General features: G+C 46.4%; 1 protein-coding gene across 6 annotated transcripts in view; it reads right to left on the reverse strand.

Moving 5' to 3' along the window:
- Nucleotides 1-15,303, reverse strand: part of ETV6 (ETS variant transcription factor 6) — a 219,180-nt gene that overhangs the window by 32,800 nt on the left and 171,077 nt on the right. For all 6 annotated transcript variants that reach the window (XM_015235648.3, XM_031670662.2, XM_072954782.1 and 3 more), the window contains one exon: nt 11,824-11,988. In XM_015235648.3, the coding sequence (XP_015091134.1) occupies nt 11,824-11,988 (165 nt within the window). The remainder of the gene's footprint in view (nt 1-11,823; nt 11,989-15,303) is intronic.

Below are 15,303 nucleotides of genomic sequence, written 5' to 3' on the forward strand. Positions count from 1 at the left end.
AACCAGACTTTATTGGAAACTGCAACTGTCCCAATTTATTGCTACTATTTTTATAAAAAACATCCTTTGTTTGCATTTCAGATTATTCAAAGAAGAATTATAAAGTCAAGAAGGATGAAAAGTTTTACTGTTTCAATGACAACTCATGGAATCTTCACAGAAATCTCAACAGAGAACAACGTGCCTTTCTAATCCACATTAATCCCAGGCAGGAAAAGAATAAATATGAGAAGTATTCGCGGGTCCGAGGGACTCACTACTGAGGATACCCTATAAGGAACTGGCAATATTCTGGGATGCTTCCCACTAAAAATACACACAGGCAATGCTCCAAGGTCCCACGATCTCTAGAAAATCGTCTTTAGACGTCAGCTCCTCACAGAGGATGGTAAGGGTTGGTCTGAACTGGGGGCCTTCTGTTCTGGTGTATTTGGTATCTGAAGTGTCCGCTGAGTAGTTAATTAGCCAAAAAACCTGTTGTGGTCTTCTCCCTCCCCTTTGACTTAGCTCCAAGTTCAAAAATGCAGGTGGGCGCCTCCAAACCCCTTTGGGGTGGGTGATTAATCTTTAAAATGCCACAGGCTTTTCTGCCTGTCCCCCCACGCCCTTCCACATACAGATATGCCATCAACAACTGTACCAAACAATGGGCTTTTGTCTCTAATTTTAGCCACTTTTAACAGATACTTTAATTAACAACTTAATTTAACTGCGTTATTTTGGGCTACTGCTGTATATATTTTTTTCTTCTCAGTTCAGCCTGAACCTGAGAAACACTCCACAGTAATTCCTTTCTCTCTGCAAACCTCTTGCGCTCTCTCCATTTGTACCAAATAAAGTTCCATGATACCCTGTCCAACCCACTCCTGAGGTACCTGGTGTCTTCGCTGTGATTTTGGTTCCTTTGGACCTTTGAATTTTGGGTGTTATTAATATAATTACTGCCACTATTTACTATGGGGATCAAATAAAGCCGAAGACCCCATGTCGCTGAGGAATCTCCTAGTGAAACGGCGAGAAGCCGCAGGGGAGTCCCGAACCAGACTTCAGCACGTCCTGCGTGAGGCGCAGCCGTGCCTCGCGGCTGCGTTCCGGAGCCAGGACGGCCTCGGAGCTCAGCTAATTCAAACCCAGTAGTCATGGTGACGCTGTCTCTGATGAGGATATGGAGCCTGAAATACAGTCCTATTTTAATGATTCATATTTTGATCGCTTACAAAAATAAGTCCCTAATCAAAGCTTTGTTTCTTTTGGTTTAGTGTAACGTCTTCCTGAACTTTTCCGAATTTACACGGCCTCACGACGCTGGGTTCCACCCTGTGAGGTTGAACAAAATTTGAACAACTTATTTAGGTAGTAGCCGAAGAGAAAACGAAAACACTGAAAAAAGGTGTCCCTGATGATTACTAACAAAAAGAGTCGGTAATTAGTGCGTGCGTTTTGGAAAGGGAGGCCAGAAAGTATAGATTTAGTGGCTGTGAGGATGCTGGACTGTTGATTTTGAGGCAGGCCGGGTGCGGGGAAGGCATGGGCTGCTGGGCTGGAGGGCTGGCTCCTCCACACCTGGCGACCTTGAGCAAGGCCCTGAACATCTCTGCAAAATGCCAGCATCTCCTGCAGAGGTTTGCCGTGGGCACTGAATGAGGGGATGTCGAGAAGCAGGGTCTGGGCATATGTCACACCTGGCCCCTCCCTGGAGGTCACCCTCGCAGCTGGAGGAGATCTGGGTGTGGTGGCCGGAGAGTGGGACAAAGTGAGGTAACAAACGAATGCCCTTTAACTTCTCTAGGCCTCAGTTCCTTGTCCTGTAAAACGGCAATGTCAGTGGCATCCACCTCCCAGGATGACGGCAAGGACCCGATGAGGTCATCACGTAACGAGCGCATCACAGCGGCGGGCAAACGGCGAGAACTCAGCAGACACCAGCTGTGCTGTGACCACCGCTGTCACCACTATTATGATCATTAACATGATTTAGGACAGACCCGTAGACCCCAAGGAGGTCTCAGAAGGAGAACAAGGCAGTGTCTGGGTCATGGTCAATGTTCCGCTTCACAAAGGGCAAAGGTTAACTGAGGCCATGCACCCGTCTTGGCCTCTCTGGAAGCCACACCCTGGCCTGGTGGGCTGAGCCCTCCATGGGGCTGACATGGACTCTGTCCCATACGTTCCTTGGCCTCTGTGCTGCCTCTGCTTAGCCTCTCATCCCAGAGCTGGCCAAGGGAGCCCGGCAGAGCTTTGCCAGCTCCTGACCTGAACTGGGAAGATCACGGTCATAAGTGCCACGTGTGACAGCTGGCTCATGACTGGGAGCCCAGGCCCCAGGTCCCAGGCCAGGAGAAAGCTTGAATTCTATGACTGTAATGCTTAGACTTAATTCTAAGAGCATGGTCACGGCTGCATCAGTCCATTCACAAACGTGTTTCCTCAGCAACCAGGAGCTCAGCTGGGGAACGAGGCTGGCTGAGCACAAACACATCACTACTCGGGGTGGGGGGAAACCAACCCACTGTGCATGGTGTGTGTGTGTGTGTGGGGTGTGTGTGTGTGTGTGTGGGGTGTGTGTGTGTGTGTGTGTGTGTGTGGGGTGTGTGTGTGTGTGTGGGGGGTGTGTGTGTGGTGTGTGTGATTGGCAGTCACAGTGTGTGCCTGGGAATCTTAGAGAGGATTCTATAGGTTTCTTAGATGGACTCCAACTTGTGTTCAGTAAAAGCCCCCTGCCTCCCCTTCCCCTGCCAAGAAGTAGCTTCGGCTGAGTCCTACTGTGGTGGGCAGCCGGCCACAAGATAAGCAAACCGTTGTTGGACAGCTCTAGTGGGCAGAAAGTTCTTCTGTGGAGTTGGAGTCTGGCTGCCTCTGCAATCTTGTGTAACTTGGTTCCTGGTTTTAGCTTTTGGGGCAGCACAGAGCGTGTGTCCCGTCCACAGCAGATTCCTAAATAAATAAAGATGCCCTCCCATCCTCTCCCGTCTCCACTGTCCCCCAACGCCTCCGACACCCAGTCTGTTCTATTGCTACATTCTGAAAACCTTCACATGCGCACTAGATCACATCTCAAAAGTGAAATTAACAAAAAGACCTCTGGAATAAAGAAGATACTTAAAGAGAAGTTACATGTATTTGCCTGCTGTATCAAGAGCATGAACCATAGCACTGGGTATCGAACTTAGCTCATGAATGATCATTGGCTTGAATTCAAAGGCACTGTTCAAAAAAAAAAAAACCTCTTGGCCTATTCGATTTCCGATAAATCTTCTCTGTCTTCCCAGAAAAGAAATAACCAGTACTAACCATAAAAGATGGTTCTATTGTGCTAAGCAGTGGAACCAAGGCTACTGTTTAAGGGACAACAGCTTCTGTTGGTTCCTGCTGTATCTTCACGCACATACATGAGGTTCATGTGCCCACAGGCCTGCACAGGCGTGGATCTGCCACAAAGCTAGTGAGTTTCGGGGGCCTTCATCTGCATAGTCCCATGGGAGGAACCTAGAACTATGAGTCCTCAAATGATAAACATCAGGTCCCATAAAACCTAGAGCTACTCCTCGGCTCATGTGCGTACACACACACACACACACACGCACAGAAACCCACATATGGTTTTGTATCGGTGATGTAAAAAGCCAGGCATTGACTTCAAGAATCCTAAATTCCGTTCTTTAATTTGCAGTTTGTTTCCAACAAACAGTCGAAAGAGTGACCAAAACTGCTACCAGTTGCCTTAGCAATTTTACTGGTGTCTGAAGACCGAGAACATAGATGCTCTTTAGGGGTTTAAACTTGTCTAAGTGTCTTTACTTTCAGAGGAAAGAGCTTGGGCTCTGGAGCACGGAAGTCCCAGGTTTGAATCCCGGTTCCTCTCTTCGTCGGCCGCAGGCCCTGGGGGGCAAAGTATTCTTTCTCTTGGAGCCTTAGTTCAAGGCTGAGTTAAAGACTGTTTTGTCTCAAATGAGGATGATGCCCAGGCTTGGCAGGGCTGTTGTGAGGATTAAGTGAGATGATCTGAACACGCACCACCAGCCCCACGCCAGCTATCACACGCGCTCGGTAGATGGCACCTTTTGTGGTTAGGATCATTATAAACCATCATTATAAACAGAAGTGTCTCCAAAAAAGCCCTGGGAACTGTTTGCTTTGCTTTGATATTTTTGTATTTAAAGCACATGTGTAAGTTTCATAAAGTCACATTCATACGAATGGGATATATATTTTCCTGGCTGACATCATTTCAGACAGACATTTCTAGCTCACAGTCTCTCTCTCCTAATTCACAGCTGTACTTTCAACCTCTTTCTTTCTACGGGTTTCTTCCCTTTAGCATTGACACAGCTTCAAATTTTTCCCGTCTTACACACACACACACACACACACACTCCTTTGTCCTCATCTTCCCCTCCAGGTGCTGCCCTGTTTCTCTCCTCCCCTCGCAGCCACACCTCCGGGAAGAGCTGTCCAGCCCTGGGGCCACCACTCCCCTCCTTCCTCTCCTCGGGGCCCTGCACTCTGCTCTCTGCTCCAGCCCTTCTCCAAGGTGCTCCGCTGAAGTCACCTCCGCATTGTCAAACCCAAAGGGCACCGGTACCTGAGACCTGCCCACCTCTTAGCAACATCATCACCTGTGGCCACTGCCTCCCCCGGAGAGCAGCCCTGCGGCTTCAGGCATTTTTGTGTCCCCGGATTTTCTTCCTGCCTCTCTGCTCTCTCTCCTTCTCCAACCACCAAGGCGCCCAGGCCTCTCACTGTCTCTCCTCCTGGTAATCTCATCCCTCCCAGGGCTGTAGTCAGCTCGTCAATGCTCAATCTCCTCCAGCCAAGCCTTTCTCCTCAACTCCAGAACCTTCTGTACCTCCTACATCTCCCTCTTTCACATCGCTCAGGACCCGCGCGGCTCATGTGTTTGACATAGAAGCCTTTACAACCCACGTGGTGTTTTCTAGTTCAGGAGATGTGGTCAGAAATCCGGGACTCATCCTGAGCTTCTCTCTTGTCCAACAACTAATCCGTCACCAAGACTCACAGACTCTGCCTTCTAAACCCTCCTTGAATCACCCCCATTTCCTGCTAGCCCATCCTGGTTCAAGTCACCGCCATCGCTCCTACGTGCCAGCCACACACCCTACTTCTGCCCCACACCCTACTTCTGACCTCTGTGTCTTGTCCGGCTCCCTCCGCTTCAGACTCTGAATGGCTTCTACTTGTCTTTAAAATAACATTTAAAGTCCTGAACTCTGTCCATCGACAGATGACTGGATAAAGCAGCTGTAGTACATTTATACAATGGAATACTACTCAGCCATAAAAAAGAATAAAAATGCCATTTGCAGCAACATGGATGGACCTGGCGATTGTCATTCTAAGTGAAGTAAGCCAGAAAGAAAGAAAAATATTATATGATATCACTTATATGTGGAATCTAAATAAAGGGAAAAAATAGGTCAAATGAATTTATTTATAAAACAGAAACAGACTCAAGACAGAAAACAAACTTACGGTTACTGGGAGGGGGGAAGGGGATGGGAAGGGATAAATTGGGAGTTTGAGATTTGCAGATACTAACTAATGTGTATATAAAATAGATAAACAACAAGTTTATACTGTATAGTACAAACAATTATATTCAATATCTTACAGTAATTTATGGTGAAAAAGAATATGAAACAAATATATGTATGTTCATGTATGACTGAAGCATTGTGCTGTACACCAGAAATTAACACAACATTGTAAACTGACTATACTTCAATCAAAATACACACACACACACACACACACACACACACACACACAGTCCTGAATGTGGTCTGCAAGGCCCTGTATGATCTGTTAATGAAATGGTAAGTGACTCAGTGAACAGCCACAAGGCGACAGGGTGTTTTCCTCTATATTTATATTCTCCAGGTTTGCTTAGCAAGTCCCATAACGGGGGTGGCTGGGGCATTTCCAGTTTTTACAATTACAAACAGAATTGCTAAGAGCATCTCTGCTGTCCCCCACTGGATTGTTTCCTTGGGATGTTTTCCTAAAAAGTGATGTCATCAGTGAAAGGGCATGATTAGTTTTAAAGTTCTTACTAGCAACTGCATGCTCTCAAGCAGGTTAGGACCAACGCTTAACGTCATCCACGATGCTACCCAGAGCCTTTTCCCCGGGGGTTTCACAGCGTTTCAGTTCTTGAGTTCAGTGGGTTTAAAGCAGAATCTTATCATCATTAAAATTTGCATTTTTCAGGTGGTGATTTACTATGTACACATCCTCCTCTGAAGCTTATCTAAAGTAACACATTCTTAAATTTGCAAACTGTTCTCAATTCTCTTTCTCTCTCTCTCTGTTTTTATTCAGAGATTCTGGTTTCCTTCTGACCAATTCTTAAAAAAAAAAAAAAAAGCATGCATGGTGTGGGAAGAATCTCTGTGTTGGTCCTTCCTGCCCGTCATAGGTTCAAAATGAACTCTGAGGTCTTGTTCCCTTCAGTTTCATCATAAATTCAACAGTGAAAACACCAATGCAGACCCAGGCCTGGGGGAGCCTGTCATGGGACTGCTTGGCTTCCTAACTCTGCTCCATCTTATTTTCCAAGCATTCCATTCAATCCATTTTTGTAGGATGATTGAATTACAAACCTTTTTATTTAATGCGAAATGCCGTCTGTGACCATAAAAATAAACTACTCTTTTACTTAGGAACAAATACTTGAAATTTAGTTGATATCTATGTCTTAGACACAGAGATCCAGAGAAGAAAGAGAGCAGGTTATGGGAACATTTGAATATTAGATTTCAGATGAGAAGGAATCAGTCAGAAAAGACAGCTAGGGTGACAACAGCCTTCAGCCGGATGCAGAGCACAAGGTCAGATCAGCCAAAGAATAAAAATATCGTGACCTAAGAATGCACTTTGAACTAAGAGGAGTGCTGTGTGTTTTACATGTTATAATGTCACTCTGCAGTTACTTCGCCAATGGGACAAGTGAAGGGCTAAGAAATTCAGTGACTCTCTCATAACTGACTTATCTAAGCACCTCTCTGATGTGTGACACACATATTTTTTGGTTTGTTTTTTCTCGAAGACACAGCAAGAGAAGAAAGTGCCAACTCCAGGTATCTTCGGTCAAGGGTCATGTCTGCCAGAACTCCCACACTTCAGGGTTAAAATTCCCCTTCTGTGAACGGTACCCTCAGACCCTGTGACTTGATTCTAAAACAGCCGGTTGACACACTCAATCCAGCAAACCACCTACCATTGCTTAATAGAGATTAATAGGCAAGTTGGTTTCCAAGGAACTATATATAGATAAAGACCAGTATTTTCAGTTTAACCTTTAAAGGAAATTTTACTGTATTTGAAAGTTACAGGCAAAACATACTTCTAAAGACATACGATCTGGTGGATTGAAGGAAGAAACACTTTGTTACATTACTCTCTGATATACTAAAAACTGATTTACTTAGTAACACCCCAATACATTTATTGCTGAATTGAAGTTACTTTGAAAATATGTTTTTTTTCTTTTTATTAGCATGGATAGAAAGTCTAACATGAATTAAATTAATAACATGGGGTTTTTTTTTTGTTCATTTAATAATGGATACATAAATACATTCCACCTGAATGTCTTGCAATGGACAACTCTAAATTGTAAGAGTTAATATCAACTCTAACTTGTCTGTTCCTTCTTAATGAAACTTCTCAGAGCCTTGAAGTGGTCAAGCTATGCATTAGAGTTATCCATTGCAAGACATTCACTGAACTCATGAGATTCAATGAAATTCCTTTGAATTTAAATCATCCCGGACCATTTAATGTAATTATCCAGGAGCAAAAGGACTAGGTAAAATCATCCTGTCCTGGTGAGGTTTTATAAAATTGAGATTCCTCTCCATTTATTCCTTAACTTTGCAAATGTTATGAATTTGTCATCTGGTTGTATCCTCTGATTGGGAGAATATTCCCAAGAAAATATCCCATTTATCTTCAAACTTGAACTTTTCTGTGTGGAGAGGATATTTGAAGCACATTCTGAATGTTCCTGCTTTATTCTAGGGGTTGAAAATGAAGGACCTGTGTCCTGGAAGTGGACAGGGTAAGTGTAATTTGTTAAACTGGTTGAAGAAGATACCTTAATAGTTCAAGTGCTTATAACTCATTGTGCCCCCGTTCTCTCCTCTCTGCATTTGGGATGAGCTGTGTTAAGACCCCTTAACATACAGAGAGTGTAACTCTGGGTGAGACCACGTAGGGAACTCGGCCGGGAGGAAACTTTAAACATCCATTCATGGTGACTGGCTACCAGGTACTTCTGTTTCATTCCCAGGACTAGCGAGAAGCTGCTGTTGATTCATCTTAATTAGCAAAAAAGATTCAAGGAAAAGACAAGAAAAAATTGGGGGAAGTCTAGGTTTTACAAGGTATACAGGTCAAAGGAGATCAAAGTATTTCTTCCCTGCCGATAGGGTGGGAAGCTGTAATGTTTACTTGAAACTTAACACTTTCAGTGGCTGAAGTCGGGTTGAACTGTTAAGAGCTGAAGGGAGCTTAGGATCTACAGGTGGAAAATTCCATTTTATGGATGAGGAAGATAAAGGCAAATGAAGTAATGTGATCAGCCACAGGTGGAAGGAGGGCCTCTGGACATCTGCTGTACCAAGTGCAAAAAAAAAAAAAAAAAAGAAAAGAAAAGAAAGCCGATCTCAGAAGCAGCAGGGCCAAGGTTACATCTGAGAGAGAAACAAGGTTTTCTATTTTGACCTTGTCTCCACCTAAGGTGAACGCGAGCAGGCCTAGCATGCCTTCGTCACCCTGCTAAGTGGCTGCTTCATGAGAAGGGTCTTCTTAACTCCTTCTCGGTTCTGTCTTCCAATCTCTCTGACAACACTCCTCTGTCCTGTGGTCAGTTTTCTTGTAGCCCCCACTGGCAGGTATCACTGTGAGACTCCGTCCCTGGCTTTCCGGTAGATGCCTTAATGAAATTACCTACAGCATAAATGTATCTTTATCCTCAGCTCAGTGTAATGGAGATAATACCCAAATCTATCATTCCCAGCTCTGGCCTGGCTCCTGTCTCAGATTTCTGCAGATCAGGACACATCTTCCCGGATGTCCTGGCATCGCTTGGCCAAAATCCCAAGCTAACCCTTTTGTGCCTGAAGTACTATTATTTTGGTGTCAATGGCCCAGTTCTGGACTTGGATGTCTTGAACAGAGGACAGGAGCAGCAGCATTCTGCCTGCTTTGAGTGACCCAAAGGACCCACCCTATGCACGGATAGCAAATGTCTCTTCCAAAGGGAGAGCTCCAATCATGCCATTCTCCTGATCAAAACCTCTCAGTGGTTTCCCGTTACCTGCGAAATAACAGCCAAACTTCTTAACCTCGGCTTTAAGGCATGCTCACGCTGGGTCATAATTCCACCAATATATATTGAGTGCCAACTAGATGGCATGCCCTGTGCTAGAGGCTCGAGACGTGGCAGCTTAACACGGCACAGTCCTGCCCAAAGTGAGCTTTCTAGTCTGGGAGAGGCATACGGGTTAGAAAAGAATTGCATACAACACAGTGTGTGTATGTGTGTGTCTGTGTGTCTGTGTGTATCTGTGTGTATCTGTGTCTGTGTCTGTGTCTGTGTGTGTGTCCGCATGGAGCCTCACCTGACAATCCAGCTGGAGCTCACCTCTCCTACGTCCCTCAATGCCCCTGGCCCGCACTCCTGTCCCTCTGGTGTGGAGCTGCTGGGGGACACGCACAGGATGAATCTCCACTGCCCTCTCTCACCCGTGGCTATAGCACCTCATGTCCGGACTAGCACACCAGCCTCAGCTGGCCTTCCTGCCTCCAGCCTCTGCCTCCCCAGGTGGGCTTCCTCACCGCCACCCAAACACACTCCGTTAATGCTGCCCCCATTACCTGGCATGTTCAACTCTCCCCTCCACCTACTCAGTTCCAGCCTTCCTGTCCCAGACCGACCCCACCCTTCTTCCCCGGCACCCACCAGACCGGGCGGACTCGGCTCTCCCTTCCCCAGCTCCCTCTGCCTTTACATTCAGGGCAGCCCTGCCTCCAACTGCACAGCACACGCCTGCCCATCTTCACCCGGCCAAGACTCCACCAAGTGGCAAGGCAGTGCTGACAGGTTTTGTGTATCTTTGCTCCCAGCTTTGAGCAGAGAGAACCTAGTTTCATAAGTAAAGCTGCGAGGTCGTGGGAGAGAAAAATAAATCAGCAACAAAAAGGAGCACCTGAGATGTGTGGAGCAGGGTGTGAATTTACAAAGTCTCTGGGAGGAAACCTTGCCCAAGGTCTACGTCAAACCGAGCTAAAACATACCACTGTGCTTTCCTTTGTTTGCTTTACATGAATAATCTTTCTGGAAAAACAAAAAAGAGTTCTTTCCCTCCAGATGGGTAACTCTGCCTCTGTGAGTATAATCTTTGAGTTTCTACTGGGACAGAAACGGGAAGTATTTTTGCATTACATTAAAAGGAACTCGTTAGTTTCCTTTTAGGTGAGTTTTATTTATCCATATCATTGCCTTTACAATTTTCTTATTCTGAGACTACAGAAAGAATCAAAGATGGGAGATGAAATGTTTCAGGTCTGTTCGTGGCCCTTATGAAACCTTAACTAGGATCAGTTTTTTGGCAATGTTAAGTTTTGAAGTTTCAATACCATCTATGCTTCTGGGGGAAACTTCCCCTTTATCATTTCCTCATATAAACGGTTCTGGTGCAATTGGGAAAAGCTGGGGAGATACTGTTCCATATTCTTATCTCACCCTCTGTGATGGGGACGTTTCCTCGTGACGGTTAGTGAGTTTATTAACTCCTGGCAGGGCTCCAGGAGCAAATAAGGGTGAACATAGTTGGGGACTCTGCCAAGACCTTCTGTGGGATCTTTGCTCTTAGTCAAGGAAAAAAGGTCTCTGCCAGAAAACTCACAGCACAGTGAGGGGCCGCAATGAGGCCTGACAGGAAGGGTCCGTTGGTATTCAAATAACTGGCCCCCAGGAGGCATAAACCCGAGACCTTTGACAGGTGGAGTTCCCAACTCAGCTTCTAAACAGCCATACAGTTTGAGAAATGAAATTGGACAGCTATATTTGAACAGCATCAGCAATCCACTCTGCAGCTCCTTCCTGAAGGAAACCTGCCCAGGGGGTTTTAGGAGCCCTTATTTTGACACCTCTCTCCAGTTAGATGAGCCTGCAGAAATTGCCCCTTGTCTTTTCCAGGGTTTCTACAAGCTACAAGATGCGTTACATCACAAAATTCAGTACTTCCAAAAGGAATCACCCAAAGCCCTTTGAATTTGTTTCTACACCTGCCGGGACCCCCAGGGTCCCCACCTTTCCCAGCCCTTCTATCCTGCTCCCCCGTTTCTTCTTTCCTTTCTGCTCCTACCTCGGCAGGGCTCATTCCTGGTCCTCCCCGTCTTTGTTTTTCACGGAGGCATTCATGACCCACACACACTCTCAAGCATCTCTCTGAAAAGTCTTCAGAATGAGAAGCAAGGCAGAGAGAAAGGGCCAGGATGCATTTGCTTCCTTAGCTGGTGGTTCAGCTAGATACCTCAAGTTCCCGTGTCTATAGATCCAAACTGGCTACTTCTCTTAACCTTAAATGTTTCCCCTGGATCTGGAAATTCTTCCTCTTCTCCCCTCAAACTGGCCTATGTCAGCAGGACCTCCCCTCGACTGAGCTAGGGCATTGTCCTTGCGCTCCTGGCGATCTGCTTGGGTGACGTCTCCGGCGGGAGGAGTGGTGCCCAAGGCCAATGCGGGCCGCCGGACTTGCCAGGCTGAGCACGTGCGTCCAGAGTCCAGATTCTCACCTGAATGAGGAGACCGGTAGCGGAAGTCCTCTTTGGTCAGGAGCAGGAGGGCTTTGCCGTTCATCTCGAACGTGTTGCTGTCGATCGGTCTTAAAGAAAACTCGCTTTCAGCCCACTTGAGCCACTGGGCTACGTCGTCCCTGCTCCAGTACGTTGGCTGCAGTCCTGTCGGGCAGAGAGCGAGGCAGAGAGGAGAGAGAGAGAAAGGCCTTTTGAGTTAGGCAGTCAGAATAAAGGGAAAAGGTTTCTGAAGCGTTGACAAAACTGGGTCTCCATGTCTGAAGAGCCCTTCTGTCAACTCTGAATCCCAGTTACAACTCAGGCTTCACAAGCGCCAAAGGTGTGACATCCAATGAACCTTTTACTTAGAAGCAAAATAGGGGGAGACATTTTCTTTTATGTCTGTAAGGAACTGTAGGTCTTACAGCTCTGTCCTTCAGGGCATCTGGAGTCCGGTTTGCCCTGAAGGTGCAGCTCAGTGGTGGCCCGAGGTACCCTGGGGGGGCTCAGAGTCATGACCACTGTCAGTGTGCTGGTGGGGGGACTTGAGAGTGAGGGCTGATCTGAGTAAAGCCCTGTGTCCTTTCGAAGTGAGAATGTTTCAGAGCTGAGCTCGACCTTCCAGAGCTGCCAAATAATGAAGTGTTCCCTGAACCTTCTTCCAGGAAGAGCGACTCACTCTGGCTCTGGGAAACTGTCAGGCTGGCCTCTGGGAATGAGAGGGCAAGGTGAGGATAAAAGGTCTTTTGCTCTTTTGTTGTACTTGCTGATGTTAGAGAACTTCCAGGTGGGGGTGGTACTTGAACTCTGAGTAGGACCGGAGGTGGGTTCAAGGGAGGGTGCCACCGAGGCTGAGAGGGTGGCTCAGGCTGGGTCTCTGTCGAAGCTGACTGTGAGTCTATATTTTTACTTTATTTTGTTCTTGTGGGAAATCTTTCACATATCATTCAAGTGGTTTAGAACAGTGGTTCTCAAAGTGTGATCCAGGGACACCTCAGGGTTCCCAAGACCTTTCCAGGGTATCTGTGAAGTCAAAAGGTCATTTGCCTTTTTCTAGTCTCATTCTTTGGTGAGTATAGAGCAAAATTTTCTAGAGGCTTCACAGCATGTGAGATTGCAACAGTTATGAGAATTCAACCATATTCTATGAAGCCAGACATTAAAGAGCTGGGCAAAGATGTAAAACAATGTCACTCTTGTTACTAATTTTTTTTCGAAAATACATTCGTAAATATTTATCTATGTTAACATAGGTTTGGCTGATTTTTCAGTAAGTCAAATGTTTAGAAAATTTTCAGTTTTGTGGGGTAGAGCGCATGCTTAGCATTCATGAGGTCCTGGGTTCAATCCCCAGTACCTCCATTACAAAAACAAATAAATAAATCTAATTACACCCCCAAATAAAAATTTTCAGATTTAATTTCCAATACGGTAAACATAGAGAGATAAAAAACATATGAGTGAAGACCTTTGGGGTCTTCAACAATTTTAAAGAATCAAAAGAAATCCTAAAACCAAACTGTTTGAGACAGATGTGTAAGAGGGAGCTAGGCGCTCCATGCTAAATAGTGCTTTAGTCTCTAAAATCATATTGTAGGAATTAATAGCTCAAGTCCAACAGAAGCAGTGTTTGCTAGGAGGAGCTTCAGTCTCTCTATCTGATTAAACTTGGCCAAGGAGACTCCACGAGTGTGCTCTAAAAGTCCCCTGCACTTTGACCCTGGACAGAAGCACCTTTCACCCTCACATCAGGCATGACAAAGAACTGCCTGGCCTACTGGGATGGGCTGCCCCCCCACCCCCCGCACCAGGTGGACCAGGAAGTAGAAGGGCTCAGATGCCCTGGGGAAGGTCCGGGGCCTCTGGGCATGACCGTTGGCTCTGTCTCCCAGGTAGCTCTTTTGCAAAATCTAGTTTTAAAAAAGGTGGCTGGCTTCCTTGAACCCTGTGGAAGTCCTTCTGAAACGGGTCTGTCGCGTACAGCACGGATAAAGACTATGGGCACTGCAATGATTAGAGATGGGCATTTAGAGATTTTTTTCTTGACATTTTATGACTTTTTTTCCCACATGGAGCATTGTAAAGTCATACTGTGGCGTATGTCACTGCTCTATGATCTTTAAAATAAACATGAGACCTTGTTTCGGACTCCTGACTGGGTCAAAGAAGCAATGCTTATTAAAGATGGGCCTTGGACGTGGATGGACTTGGAGGGCAGTATGCTAAGTGAAATAAGTCAGACAGAGAAAGACAAGTCCTGTATGATATCACTTATAGGTGGGATCTAAAAAACATAACAAACTAGGGAACATAATAAAAAAGCAGCAGACTCACAGATACAGAGAACAAACCAGCGGTTGGGGAGGGGCGATGTGGGGTGGGTAGGGGAGTGGGAGGTACAAACTGCTGGGCGTAAGACAGGCTCAAGGATGTACCGTACAACGTGGGGCGTATGTTCTAGAATAGCTGAAAATGGAAAGTAACCTTTAAAAAATTGCATGAAAGTTAAAAAAAATTTTTAATTAAAAAAAAAGGTCCTTAATTCTTTCCAACGACCTTGAAAATGTGTAACTGGGGATCAAAGTGGGCGTGAAAATGGCTCAGCAAAATCTCAACTTTTGAACTGATGAAAAACCTTAAAGCTGACTCCCTCTTCTCAGAGGTGTCACTTCTGAATAGGAACATCAGATAATTAGTTGTTAGGGACTTTTCCCTTCTTCTCCTTCACATGAGGCGCAGAGAGCATCTCCAGCCAGGAGGGGACAAACAGGAGGCTCGGGCATATGTGGCCGAAGGAGGCGCCCGGCGGTGAGAGGGCCGGGGAGCAACAGTGCTCGGTCAGAAACAGGAAAAAGGACGGGGCGGCTTATCGGAAGTGTGAGTGCCAAAGCAAATGCAGAACCGAATCCCGCTCAGGAGGGGAAACGAGAGTCAAATGCTGAAGTTTCTGCAAAGGAGACACTGAAACGAGGGAGGCGGGTGAGAAGGGGGTGGGGGACGAGTAGTAATTTGAGGTTCTTTATATTCTATGGAAGAAAATACTCATGAGTAATCTTTTCCCTAAATACAAGAAGAGTCACACACTCGCAACAGCCCTGCTGGTTAAGAGCAACTGTTTCTCTTTTCACTTCCCATTAATCTCTCCCACAGCCCAGCCCCTGAAGCCGGCGGCGCCGCCCCACGGAAACCCCCTCGCCGGGGACCGGGCTGGGTGCTCTGCGCGCGTGTGCGGCGGGCACCGGCCAGTGATGGTCAGCCCAGGGAGGACCACGGCGATGACGGTCAGCCCAGGGAGGACCACGGCGATGACGGTCAGCCCAGGGAGGGCCACGGCGATCCTAGCAGCTTTACGAAAGTGACCCTGACAGACCGGGCTACCTGCTGGAGGCTGTGCAAGATAGTAACCAGGAGAGAAAGTGTGGACACGTGCACTGAGCTGGAAAGAGGCCTTACAAACTCTGGTGTTCCGAGTCCAGCCCC

The sequence above is a fragment of the Vicugna pacos genome, chromosome 34 (genome assembly GCF_048564905.1).
Source record: "Vicugna pacos chromosome 34, VicPac4, whole genome shotgun sequence".
NCBI lineage: Eukaryota > Metazoa > Chordata > Mammalia > Artiodactyla > Camelidae > Vicugna > Vicugna pacos.